Below are 14,818 nucleotides of genomic sequence, written 5' to 3'. Positions count from 1 at the left end.
CTACAGAAACGGAAAACGATAGCAAGTCTCAGCCAGGGCCTCATTACACAAACATAAAATCGCACTTCAAATACTACTTTTTAAAAATGCGAACTCATTATTTGTACAGAGGACATGTTTGGGACAAACAAAGCCCTTCGCTCACTTGTGTAGAATCCGGACCCATACAATGTGGGAGGGAGACCTTGCCTTCGCTCTCACCAGCAGAATGCGCAAGTCTCCTTGAATCATCCGGGTCATCCTTCTGAATGGTTATCACTGAGAGTCATTTTTACTATCAGAATCTGTGGAAATCTCTAAGGATTCAGTACTGCTGCGTTTGAAACCGTAAGTTGATCATTTTAAGACACAATGGAAACTGGCTCTAATGGTTAATGTTGTTTTAAAAAGACATACACAACTTTGAACTTGTGTGAGTACAACTTTGATACTGACGAAATGTTCAGCCTTATTTCCAGCCTCTTCCTGGCAGAGGTGAGCTGGAGAGTGAAAGAAGCCAGACACCAGAGGGACCTGCTAGAGGGGAAATGAAGGTGCGGTTTCGGTGCCTGGCTTCAAAGGCTGGCGGCAATCAAAAACCTAACCCATCTCTTTCCAGCTAGACCAACTTTCTGTAAAGGCAGAAAAACCCCAAACAGCCAAAGTCAAATTTCCCCTGCATAATTTTTAATTTAACAATGTCCCAGTTTCCAAGTTATCATCATTTAATCTTTGTAATCGCACTGATGAACCAAGCACAGTCAGGGTGAGGGAATGGCTAGTGTGGGACAGCTCTGGCTCCCCAGCTTGGGGTCTAAGTTTTCATTCTTTTCACTGAAGTTCCAGCTTCTTGATGAATTTGTGTTTACTCATTCCATTACTATTAAGGACAGAAATGAATAGACTAGAAAAACAATTTTTCCTCTTAATAAATCATTCAGTAAATAGAATTGAATACCCTCCAATCTTGATAGCTGGTTGCATATATGAGCTCTGCCATGTAAAATCAGCTAGTTCACATTTTCATGGTTCTCAGATCCTGCTGATTACAGATCTTCCCTGAGTGCCCAGCCAAGGGTATAGGCCCAGCAATTTCTCTCTGCTGCCTCACACATACATTGCATCAGACATACACTTTTCCACCTATTGGCATTAATAAAAGACTGTTTGTTGGGGTGGAGTGGGGGTGGAGTTAATAGAAACAATAAAATAACTATAGAAAATTTCTAGACAAATTCAGATTCTAGACTTTGACTTAAAGTCTAGAATCAACCTTAGGCTAAGTTTATGAAAATTGTAAATATAGATCAAGAGCTAAATTCCCCTTTTAAACAAAATGATTCCTTTTGAAATCCAGACCGACTAATTTCTCTGTATAACTCACTTGCTTTGAATGTCCAAGACTCCTAGAGTCTTTGTAAAACTCCTTCGTGTTCAAACACTTGTAGAGGAGATACACTCATTAGCTCACAAGGCAGCCCATTTCAAAATTTTGACAACCTGTGGAATTAAAAAGTTTATTCCTTATACTGAGCCAAATTGACCTCCTATAGCTTTCAACAATTTGGTCTTAGATCTACCCTCTGGAGAGACACAAAATAAACTTAATCCCTCTAGTAGACAGCTAATCTCTTTATATTATTCTCTTTAAAAAAAAATGTGGTGACTCAGGCTACAATTCTATCAAGGATATAATAAGCCCAATACCTTCCCCCTCCTTTGCCTTTTAGTGGCAGAGTAAACTTAGGCGATATACTTAATATGCTGGGAGAAGAGAAAATGCCCTCCCTAGCATGCCCTGGTGGACAGTCCAATACAAGACCCCAGTTCGTAGACTGCCTATCGGCAGTCAGAAATGGGTGAGAGTCTAGGTGCTGAACAACAGGCAGGCTCCCTCTGATTTTCCTCTCTCTTACAATAACACACAGCCTTCTGCCAACTGAAGTGCCTGTCTGGCCCCAGAGATTCTCCTATTAATCAAGGTCAGAGGTCCCAGTACTTGATCTTTTGTGTACTTAGAATCCAGGGAGTTTTTCATAGGGTTCCACCCCCTTTAATTTTGATATAGTAGAAATGAAGCACACCCAGTAACCCATATTTTAACAAACACTCCAGGTGCTAATGTCCTTACCATACTTGGAAAAACATTGACCTAAGTGAAGAAGAAAAGATGAACAAAAAAATACCTTGCATTTTGGTTTATTTAACCAGAAAGCTTAACATTTAATTTATTGGTCCTATTCATTTAAATTATTAAATTTCATGTTATATAATTAATAAAAATAACACTTTAAGTCATTTATAATGCATTCGATACTAATCATTAAGTCTATCAAAATTCTTCCAGAATAAGGAAGAAACTAGTAACATCATCTGCAGGTTACAGACTTGAGGTGTAAACTGAAGTGCCTGTTGGGACGCATTCATCATGGGCTCTAAGAAGGGAGCCAGGCTTCTGCATTGCAGCCTGTTTCCAAGTCTTGGGTTGTCCAAAAGAACAGGGCTAGGGCCAGATATGGGGAACTTTACAGGGAGAATCCAGTTTGGTCCAACATTTAGCTGATCAAGCTCGTGACGGAAGTTAACCCAAAACATATCTGGATAAACACCACCACACGCATCCTATGCCATTCTGTGGGAATTCTAATAAAGCTATAGAGTGATTCCAATACACAGGTTACAACAAGTTAAAACAGTTCACAGTAGTCTAAATACCTGGGGAGTTTAATTGTGCAAAGAAAACCCTCTGTCCTTTGAGAACAACAGCTTACTTCTTTTCAAAATATCTGCTGTGGTTCTTTTATAAATATGAAAGATGTCTCATCTCTAACTTAGCCTTGAACTAATGTTATCTCAAGGCAGCCCTCGTGACCCTATTTTCTTGTGGCAAAGTGAACCCATCTACTACCCAGTCATTTAGCACTTAGTAAATTGACTCAAAACGTTGAGCAACAAATTTTGTAAAAGGTTTTGGTGATAGGAACTTAACTTTCCTTCTAAGACATTTCATGAATGTCTGCTGCAAAATAGAAGTATTTTAGAATAACTGGAGCAAAGGCATTTAACTTTCATTTTCTGTCAGAGGTGAAGATTTTTACTGGTTTGCCGACCTTCCTCTTCTTCTTGGAGCTCTCAGAACTTTGCTGACTGTGTACTAAATTCATTCTTTGAATCTGTGAGAATCACAAGAGAGAGGCACAATTCAGCAGAGATCCTGACGTATGCAACGAGGCATACACAAGACAGGCAGACCGAGCGTTAATCCTTCGAGCTGCGTAACGGATCCAAACCTGCTTTCCTGTGGGCTGGTTTGGCCCTGCACGGAGGCCCTGCTGCCAGTATCAGAGTCTGGTATTCCAAGTTTCAGGAGCTGAGGTCCCCTGGAGGCGACCGGTTTCACAGGGACAGTTTCTTGGCTCTCTTTAGTGAATTCAGCACATCCAACTCTTGAGGGAAGAGTTGTCAAGGTGTGGGGCCAACAAGGAGCAATTAAGGGTCAGGAGAGATCTAGGGCACCGATTACTTTAGCGGCAAATATAATCTAAGTCCCAATTTCAGTTGGCAGAAACGTACAGCCTTATCTTTTCTAGCATAGGCTCCGATTAATGAATTGGGAAGGACCATGGCCCTTCTTTCTGCTTGAAGAGAAGTGTATGTTATTGATTAAAGGGAATTTGATTAGTAAGTCATTATAGATATATAATTCTCCATTGGGTTCAGCTTTGGTAAAGATTTGAGAACTTATTTTTGCTTAACCGAGTGAACAACTAGATGCATTATAATTTGTCAGACAATTTCTAGTGCCTGAAATTCCAGGAAACACATAGAGGACATTTTATATTTTCTAGCCACTAGATGGGAGGAAAGGATTTTCCATGTCCTCTGTTCTTTCTTTGGTAGGAAAATAGAATAAGACAAATGTTTTTAAGTAAGACTTTTCAGAATATCTGGCAGAGGTTCCAACGTTACCCTTTTTCTTTTGTTATAGATGCAGGTTGCTCTTATTATTATTGATATATTATCACAACAAAACAGTGGGACTGTCAATAAAGTATTTAAGTACCGTGAGAATCAAAGATTGGGTCAGGTGGCTAATTTAATCACTCACTTTTAGTTTTAGAAAGCAGTTGAAATTGTGATCTCAGATACCGCAAATTCCCTTCAGCTTAAACTAAGACATCGCCCATATAGAACAAAAAAACAAAACATAACAAAACAAAACAAAAAAACAACTCTGAGAAAATGACTAGAGCTGCTAGTCATCAAATAACTGGTTTGCTTAAATATGTAAAAGATTGAAAGGGTCTGCTCTAAAAGAAGGAAATAGCAACATAAAAACCCAAGAACAAAAACCAACTTCTTTATTATCTAGGAGATGAACTTGTTACAGTGTGGCTATTAGAAAAAGTACTTGGTAAAATTCAGCTTTTCTAGAAATGTTGCTTGGGCATTCTTTTCATTCAAATGAAATTATTCTCACTTCTATCAAATCTGGGTACAGTGGGAAGAAAGGAAGATGGATATACAAATCCTCAAATGACAAGTTGACCTGATAGTTTAATAGTTTTGTTCTCTTTTTCTTCTTTGCTCAAAAGTAAACAAGAGTTTTATTATACATTTCAGAACTATAATTTTATTGCAGTGAGTCCAAATATTTTAAATAATGTATACAATCTCCACAAAACCAGTGAGGCCTAGGAACTCTCAATGGTTTACAGAAAACTAGAGTGTTCAAAAGCAAGTATGTGATCAGTCAGGGGACACTTCCTAACATAAATGAATAATCTAAAATAACAACAAATTTATCTATACAAAGAAGGATTTTTCAGGTGTATTCCAATTGGCGGAGTTTGCATATTTGATGCTAAAGCCAACCAGGCAAGCGAGGGGCCAGCAATCAGGCAGGCTAGACAGATTATCTGGATGATCTGAGCAACACTGGATGGTCATCAAATGATTTCTAATGCGTATCATGTTATATTTGAAATAGATAGCTTTTAAAGTGTTTCTTGTATACAGGCTAACAAGAGGCCACTATGATCTACTTACCAATGGAGAGAGCCTCAGGAATAGAGTATCTACATCTATGTCTGAAAAAGCCCTGGAGATACGCTTTCTGCTGTATGATATTTCCCTACTTTCTGCCCATTTTTGGTTTGGTAACATTCTCCTTTTGGGAAGGCAAAAAGCAGGTTTTGCCTTTAGCACAACTGGCTAGCTAGCTGACTTGGTAGCCATATGTGAACATCACTGGAAGGATGGCCTTCTCCTAAATACCTCCATTTGTCATTTATTTCTTTATTCATTTATTTAAAAAAAATAAGTTTGACATTTGAATATTTGTTACTGTCTTTGGCTATCTTTTTGCTTTATTCTCTACATTCTCTCTGGGTGTAACTCCTAGGAATCAGTTCCCATTTATAAGCAAAGACCACCACATTTATATATTCAGTCTGTATCTTCCTTTTGAATTCCAGATCCATGTGTGTCATCAACTGCCTACTAAAAATCTCCACATGCATGTTCCAGAAAACTCAAATGCAATGTGTCCAAACTGGAATTGATCATCTACCTCTCTAAGCTGGCTCCCAATCTCTGTTCTCACTCTCTGTGATTCCCCTGGAAGTGTCCAAGTTAAAAACCTGGGAGTCACACATGGCCTCTCCATCATTCTCACCCTAACGTCTAACTAGTCACTGATTCCTGTTGATCCTATCCCCTTAATATCTTTCAAATCCATCCATGCTTCTCTATTTCCCCTGCCTCTACTTTAGGCCAAGGCAGCAGCGTCTCTTCCAATCACTGGGACTGGAACTCCCACTATTACTGCTTCTCCAGTATACTCTCCATTCTGGAGACTAAGTTGTTTATCAAATCTGGCCACATGGCTCTTCTGACTGAGTCACCATCTACCCATTAATGACTTTCCATTGTCCATAAAGTCCAGACTCTTCATTGCCCTGGCGACCTCTGCAGCCTCATCTTGCCCCAGACTCAACGTGGCCACTTGTAACTCTCCGGATGGGCCCTGCTCTCTCCCCTCTAGATTTTGTCTTTCATGCCCACTACCATGCTCTGCTCCTCCCTTCGTCACCAGGCCTGAGGTCAGCTCTGGAGTTTATCCTGCCCACTGGCCTTCCCTAACACCCTTGGAGCTGTGTTCTGTTCTTACCCCTTCTGTAGCATCTACTGCATTGTCAGGCTTACTTACCAGTGTTCTCATCCAGAGTGTAAACTCCTGGAGGTTAGTGACACTGTATTAGTCATCTTGTATTCCCAATTCCTGGCATCTGCTCGGTACTCTTAAATTATTGGCTGAATGAATGAATGAATGAATGCATTTGGAAATTGCCATGAAGACAAGCACTATGCGGGGCACTATTACCATATCTCTGGTAATATCACGATGGATAAGACACAGTCATTTGCAAGGATTGAGTCTTATAAGGGAGAGGCATTAAGCACATGATTATAATATAATGCAGTATAATACAATAGACATTCACTCAATAGCCATAATAGACATTTATTCATTCAGCAATTATTTACTGAGTGTCAGTTCTGTGCATGGTACTGTTCTAGGTGCTTGAGACACATCAGTGACAAAAAAGATAAAAATCCCTGCCCTGTAGATTTTACAATCTGTCCGTTTTGGGCTTAATAATTTCCAATGGCATCTCACTGCTTTTAGGACAAAGTCCAAAGTCCAGACTTTGAGTTTTCATACACCATTAGTGGCTCTTTATATTTCTAAAGTGGGAGGTGGGGTCACAGGTTGACCATAAGATCCTGATGAAAGATCCTGAGAAAAATGCTCACACCTTCACTCACACTCTCATTCCCGCGAGCAGGCCATTTGAGGGGGTCCCGAGACCCCTTGAGTACCTGCCAGTTCCAGTCCCTACACCACTAGGCCTGGCTGCACCAGGCAGTACCAGCCTCATCTCCTCTACTCTACTTAGTGCTCTCTACCCTCTCAGTTTTCTCATCTCTTGCTTCTTTCTGATTCTGGAACTTTGTACATGATGTTCCTTCTGCCTAAAATGCTCTTTCCCTTCTCTAGTTATACATTTTTCTGATCTCAGGTGAAAAATTACTTTCTCAAAGAAACTTTTCCTGTCCCCATTACAATTAAGGTAGGTCCCACAATTATATCCTTTTAAGTAGCCTTCCAAGAGATCAGGGACATGCCTGTCTTGGTCACAAATTGCACATAATAGGGACTCAATAAATATTTTTCAATGAATGAATGAAACTTCAAAGAGCACTCTGCCTGCAATGTAGAAAGGTAGTGGATGCAGGGTGATGAGTCATGCCATTGTAGTAGTCAGGTGCCAACTTGGGTGGCAGTGCAGATGGAGAGAAGTCAACAGTGAGAAATATTTAGAAGGTAGAGTCAGAAGAATGGCCAATTGCATATGATGGTAAAGGAAAGGTAGGTAGGTCAATCACTGACTACCAGTTTCTGGTTTAGCTAACTTTATAGATAGAGGTACTGTTCTCTCAAGTAGAAAACAACGGGAGTTTTGAATCTGCTGAGTTTGGCGTACCTGCGAAACCCCAAGTGAACATATTGACTAGGCAGCTGTATATGGAAGTCTGGAGCTCAGAAGAGAGGAATGAGTTGGAGATGTAAATTTGGGTGTCATCATCATATGGAGGCTAATTAATGCCATGGGTGTGGACAAGTTTGCTTCTTTCTGATTGAGGGATCAGAGCGTGAGAAGGGAAAGGGGCCAAGACATAGCCTTAAGGAACTCCAACATTTAGAGATTATGTGGAAGATGAGCCAACAAAAAAGATTGAGAAAGAGAAATAAAAGAAGACTAGCAGATTGTCATATAAAGAAAGCCAAGGGAAGAGAGTTTTAAGAAGAGGGAGTGGAGAAAATAAAAAGGGTGATGGTAGTGAATAGTATCAGGTGTGAGGAAGATGAGGCCTGAATATGTCCACTTGATTTAGCCACATGGAGGTTACTAAATGCAATGGGTTGGTGGGAGCAGAAGTCCCCTTGAAGTCAGTTGAAGAGTGCGTAAAAATTGAGACCGCACGTATACAAAGTTTTATAAATAAAAGAAATTGAGACAGCTAGTATACAACGTTTCATAAAAGTCAAGAGGAAAGGACTACTCAGCCTGGAATTTAGAGAAGGCTTCTTAGCAGAAAGGGATATTGACTTGGGTCTTGAAGAATGAGTAGGAGTTTGTTCACCAGACTGGAGATGGTCGGGGGGTGGGGGGGGGGAGAGCTCATTCTAGATGGAAGATTCAGCATATTTAAAGATACTAAATCATGAAAAGACATGGAAGGTTAATGGGACAGTAAGAAATGTCCCTTTATTCTATTGGCTGTTAGGGTGAAGTGTTACGTATCTAACAAACATGCCTATTAAAAGTGTAAATTCCCCTGGATCTATTACTCAATATGATGTTAGTGCAATTAACCTATCAAATGGTCTCCAAGTGGCAGCCTGCTAACAGCAGGGCCTCACAGGCTTTGGAAAGACGATAGATAAGTTTTGACATTGAAAGAGCCTTCAGGCCACAGTGCTTACTTTGCATTAAGAGCTGTGGGGAACCAAGGTGGGGATTGGGGGCAGCCCCAGGCAACCAGGAAATATATGAGTACTCTATGTGCCTGGGGTGAAAGTGCAGTGAATTTCGCTTACTTTAAAATTATGTGTCAGGTCAGATCTGGCAAAATGTTTTCTCTTTAGAAAACCACTTCCTTACCAGTATAGATTTATGGAATCAAGTATGGAATCTTTGGATTTGGAAGTTCCCAGGTCAAGGAATTTTATTGTTCAGAGAGGGTCTGTGCCCCTCTAAGTGAGTTGTGAAAGCAGGGATGTTAGTTTTGATTCCTTTCCCTTGACATTTACCTTTTTTGCACAGTGAAAGGAAGATCGACAGCGATTATAAAATAAATGCTATTAGCATAAATGTAGCTCATGTTAACATGTGATGAATGAGCTGTAAGAAATGCTTAAAGAGAATACTTCCACTCCAGTGGAGCTGTGAGCTCTCTGATTATGTTGGGAAGTGTCTCATATTTTACTGGGGTTTATGAAGTTTGCCCATTGATTTCCATTCTTGATTTTCTGTAGTTTTTGACCAGGGTTCTAGACCATGGCTATCTCTATTTAGGAGGTAAGTATGTACTCTCCTCAGAGGCAGAGCCACATATTTCCACTAATCTTCAAAAGTTATATCAATTCTCCCTTCTTCCACATTTTCTAAGGCCTCAACTCATGTGGCTTTAAAAGTTCTATAATTAATTCATTTATTCAACAAATGTTTTTGAACACCTTCTGTGCCAGACATTGTGCTAATAAGCACTAAAGATACTAAACTGGTCAAGGCACATCTGTGTCCTCAAAGGGGACCTAGTGGGGGAAACAAACTGGTTACAGATGAAATGATAAGAGTCATGCATAGGGTACAGCAGAGGTTCCAGAAAGATCTTATCAGCTCTTCCTGGGGAGGCCTGGCAAGGCTTCAAACAGGTGATGAAGCTTGAACTACATAGTTCAAGATGAGCAGACATTCACCAGGCAAATGCCATTAGGAATTGAGGTTTTAGAGAGAACATTCTAGACAAAAGGAGCACAGAGGGATATAAAACAGAATACCTCTGGAGAATCGGGGAAAGTTTAGTTGCACTAACAGGAAGGGCACGGGGTGGTAGGCTTAGACACTGTCATTCCCTGAAGTTTGGACTTTGTACTGTCATGGAGCACCACCGCAGGGCTCTAAGAGCAGATTTGTTTTAGAAAGGTCCCTATGGCCGCACTGCAACTGGAGAGGAGAGAGACAAGAAGCAACGAGGTTGCTTCAGAAGAGAACTGATCTGAGCAAGAATAAGTGCAGAGGTGAGATTAGAGAGGAGAGGACTAATAAGGCAGAGGGCTCAGGAGAGAGAGAATGAACGCTGGAACTCAAACCCTAAATGACTTGATCATTACTGGAATCAGCACAGGGACAGCAAAGGAAAGAAAGGAGTAAAAAATGACAAAAATTACTGGCTTCTGGTAATGCCACTGACCAAGATGGGAATCAAAAGAAGCAAAGGAGAGGGGTGATGGGGAGGAGACGGAGAAATAATTGACGCTGTTTTAAGCTTATGAATTGGAGGTGAGGTATCCAAATGAAGATGTCCACAGGGCATTAGCTATGTGTCCTGGAGCTCCAGATGCAGGAAATTGCATTGGGAGCACATACATAATAGAAAGTGTATTCACTTTGGACGAGAGATGTGATTATTACTTGAGGTCTGGAGGGAAGGAAGTAAAAGTCGATATAAATATAGGTACATCTTTAAATATGGGGATACAAAGTTGAATGACTCATACTTATGACCTTAATTATTCTGTGAAGTAGAGTTTAGGTCATTTGCTTACAAAGGGAGGGAATTTGTCTTGGGTGGCGCTTACGTGGTAAAAGTATGGACAATGGGAAAGGGAGTTAATAGTCTTTTAAAATTAATGTTACTGCTGCTGAGGGTCCAGATGGCTTTAAGATCCATCATCTTCAAATTAAAATACTTAAGTTTGACATATTAAAAATTTTGCTTTTCTTTTTACAAACATTTGAATGCTTACAATAGACCATATATTGTGCTAAGAACACCACAAATGTTATATCATTTATTCCTCACAATAACTGTGTGAAGGCAGGGAGGGGGCTTTATTCCTCTTTTTATAGATGTGGAAACTAAAGCTCAAAGAAGTGAAATGACTTTTCCAGTTCATTCATTTTAGTAAGTGGAAGCCTTGAACCCAGGTCTCCTGATTTCAAATTTAATGCTTCTTATAATTTGCTTTTTCAAATCAAAGTGGAAAACAAAAGTAGGAAACTGCAGGCAAAGCCACCAGAACTCCATGTAACGTTCATAGGCATCTATGTGGGGTTGACCCTTTTGGGGCACAGCCCACTGGGACCTCATACTAAACACAGCAAAAGCCGAGTTCATTGTTTTCCCTTTGTAACCAATTTTTCCTCATGACTTTTCAATTTGTGTACATCACCATTTCCCGATCATCAAAGGTCAAAAACATAGTCACCTTAGATTCCTCCCTCCTCCCCTAATGCCCACACAGAGTTCTTGTAATGAGTAAATGGAATAGTACAGATAGAGTGCCTAGTACAGTATCACACATGAGCAAGTCATTCAGACTGATAGCTATTATCAATCCTACTGACTCAGGTATCCCCTACTCCAGCCACACTGGATTGGTGTGGAAGCCTGGAAAATAGGGTGATGTGGCCACAAGCCATGGAATGCCAGCCGCCACCTGAAGCTGGAAGAGACAAAGAACAGAATCTCCCCTAGAGCCTCTAGAGGGAGTATGTCTCTGCCTACACCTTGATTTCGATCCAGAGACACTGATTTTGGATTTCTGGCCTCTAGTGAGAGAAGAAATTTCTGGGGTTTTAAGCCACCAAATTTGTGGTAATTTGTTACAGCAGCCCTAGGAAACTAATATAGTTACAGTCCCCAAACACACTTCATTCCTTTCCCTCTTCTCTATTTCCTTCATGATTCAGAAAACAAAAACTTCTGTTATTTACTCATTTTAAATTTTAAATAATTCCTTCAAGGTCAATCTCTGAAAGTATTTTAATCCACAAAGCCTTTCCTGCTCCTTTAATCAGATGGAAGTTTTCTTTCTTGAGCAAATCCCCACAGCACATTTTTGTAATTGTGTTTTTCTGACAGCATAAATATTTTTAAACAATTTGTTCTTTACCTGAGACTGGGTTTTAAGTTCTTTAGGAATTCATTTGTGTTTAATATTATGGTCTTTAGACTCTCTCCAATGACAGGGTACAGTGTCTCACAGAGTGGCTTTCACACGGCAAAATTCTTTTGCCACTTACCTCTACTATCTACAAAAGTGTTCAATTACACAGTTATTTATATGCCCTAAAGCTGCACTATTATGGCAGCCATTAGCCACATGTGACCATTTAAATTAATAAAAATTAAATAAAATTTAAAATTCGCCACATTTCAAGTGTTCTATAACCACATATTAGGCATCACAGCTGTACAACATGGTCATCATCACAGGACAGAACTGCTTTACAGAGGTAATCTGGGTTTAATCCAAGTAAATAGAAAGTTTCCAAGGGACCATGGTGATAATAGGAAGACAGAAACTAGAAATACTTCTGTTCTCAGAATGCAAAGACTTACTATTGTACAAACGTCTATTGTCCCAAGATTATTTTATCAAGTCAATGCAATTCCAATAAAAATTCTGCTATTATGTCTGTTGGAACTTATTAAGATGATTCTAATAGTCACCTAGAAGAGAAAATGTATGGGGAAATCTTAAAAATACTGGGGGGAGAAAAGAACTATGAGGGAAAAAGAGTTGCTCTATCAGATAGCAAATCATAATATAAAACTAGAGTAATTAAAGCACGATAGCAACCAGATAGACGTAGACAAATGGATCAGTGAAACAGAATAGCAATCTAAAACCAAACCTATGTATCTATGTTTTTAATTTATGATAACAATGGCATCCAAATTAGCAGGGAAAGGTCAGAAAATTCAAGTGGTACCAACACAATGGGAAAATGTCCTCACACTAGAAAAAAAAAATCCCAGCTAGCTTAAGGAGCCAAATGTAAAAAGCAAAAATATAAACTTATTAGAAGAAAATACAGAAAAATTTGTTTATAACTTTAGCACTGGGAAGACCTTCTTAAGCAAGATATAAAATGATAAAACCATGGAAAGATGTCCCATGTTTCTAAATTGGAAGACTTAATATTAAGATGTCAATACCCAAAGCAATCTACAAATTTAATACAATCTCTGTCAAAATCCTAATGACATTTCTTTTTGCAGAAATAGAAAAATCCATTCTAAAATTCATACAGAATCTCAAGAGACCCGAAATTCCAAAACAATCTTGAAAAAGAACAAAGTAGGAGGCCTCACACTTCCTGATTTCAAAACTTACTACAAAGCTATAGTAATCAAAACATGTGGTACTGGCATAAAGACAGAGACGCATAGACAAAGGAATAGAATAGAAAGCCCAGAAATAAAACCTCACTTACATGGTCAAATTATTTCAATAAGGGTTTCAAGAGCATTCAATGGGGAAAGGAAAGTCTTTTCAACAAATAGTGTTAGGAAAATTGGATATCCACATTCAAAAGAATGAAGTTGTAGTCTTACATCACATACAAAAGTTAACTCAAAATGGATCAAAGACTTAAACATAAGAGCTAAAACTATAAAACTCAAAGAAGAAAACGTAGGAGGAAGCTTCATGACATTGGATTTGCCAAGAATTTCATGAATGTGACACTAAAAACACAGGCAACAAAAGAAAAAAATCGATAAATTGGACTTCTTCAAAATTAAAAACTTTTGTGCATCAAAGGACACTACCAAAAGAATGAATAGACAATCCATGGAATAAGAGAAAATATTTGCAAATCATACATCCAATAAGAGATTGATATCCATAATATATAAAGAACTCCTACAATTTAAAAACAACAAAACAACCTGATGAAAAACTGGGCAAAGGACTTGAATAGACATTTCTCCAAAGAAGATATACAAATGGCCACAAAGCAAATGAAAAGATTCTCAACATCACTATTCACTAGGGAAATTCAAATCAAAACCACAGTGAGATATCACTTCACATCTTATGAGGATGGCTATTATTAAAAAAAAAAAGAAGAAGCATCAAGGATGACGTGGAGAAAGCGGAAATCTTGTGCATTGTAAGACGGGCCAGCTGCCATGAAAAACAGGATGGCCGTTCCTCATAAAATTAAAAATATAATTAAAAATATAATATGATCCAGCAATTCCACTTCAAGGTATATAAACCCCAAAGAACTGAAAGCAGGAACTTGAACAGGTATTTTTACACCCACGTTAACAGCAACATAATTCACAATAGCCAAAAGGTAGAAGCAACCCAAATGTCCATGGATAGATGAATGGATCAACAAAATTGTAGTGTATACGTACAATGGAATATTATTTAGTCTTAAAAAAGAGGAAATTCTGACACATGTTACAACATGGAGGAAACTTGAGGACATTATGCAAAATGAAATAAGCCAAGCACAAAAGGGCTGCTATTGGATGACTTCACTTATATGAGGTACCTGGAGTAGTTAAATTCATTGAGACATAAAGTAGAATGGTGGTTGCCAGGGGCAAGGGAGAGAGATGGGGAGTTGGTGTTTAATAGGTATGGAGTTTCAGTTTGGGAAGATGAAAACAGTTCTGGAGATGGGTGGTGGTGACGGTTGCACAACAATGTGAATTTACTTAATGCCACTGAACTGTACACTTAAAAATAGTTAAAATGATTAATTTTATGTTATGTGTATTTTACCACAATAACACAAGCAAAAATAAAAAGTGGCACACCATAAAAAAGATGAAACTATAAAGGAAAACATATTGCCTGTGTCTTATATTAATTTTTGCTTCAAAAGACGCATTAGAGCTGATTGTCTGGCTAGGTCTTATTTTTGGGGAAACACGGTATACATATACATACATATATAAACACACACGCATGCACACACACAACACAGTGCTGTAGACTAGAAAGAGAATGTAAGACACAATTACAAGCCACATAATTTTAAATTTTCTTAAAGATATATTTTAAAAAGTGAAAGAAACAGATGAAATTAAATTTTAATTTTTTTATTTAATCCAATATATCGAAAATATTATCATTTCAGTATGTAATCAATAGAAAAAAATTTTGCTAATTTACATTGTCTTTTTTCATACCATGCATGTCTTCACAATCCACACCTATAGCATGTCTCAACTCAAA

The 14,818-nt window shown here is 38.7% G+C and overlaps 1 protein-coding gene across 3 annotated transcripts in view; it reads right to left on the bottom strand.

Annotated features, from left to right (window-relative positions):
* Positions 1–2,162: 2,162 nt before the first annotated feature.
* HORMAD2 (HORMA domain containing 2) overlaps positions 2,163–14,818 on the bottom strand; it is a 71,143-nt gene continuing 58,487 nt past the window's right edge. For all 3 annotated transcript variants that reach the window (XM_081037580.1, XM_081037581.1, XM_081037582.1), the window contains exon 11: positions 2,163–3,152. In XM_081037580.1, coding sequence (XP_080893706.1) covers positions 3,048–3,152 — 105 coding nt within the window. In that variant the 3' untranslated portion in view covers positions 2,163–3,047. The remainder of the gene's footprint in view (positions 3,153–14,818) is intronic.

The sequence above is a fragment of the Rhinolophus hipposideros genome (assembly GCF_964194185.1).
Source record: "Rhinolophus hipposideros genome assembly, chromosome: 24".
In the NCBI taxonomy this organism is placed as follows: domain Eukaryota; kingdom Metazoa; phylum Chordata; class Mammalia; order Chiroptera; family Rhinolophidae; genus Rhinolophus; species Rhinolophus hipposideros.
Note: the sequence above shows the minus strand (reverse complement) of the source record. Positions and strands in the feature narration are given on the sequence as shown.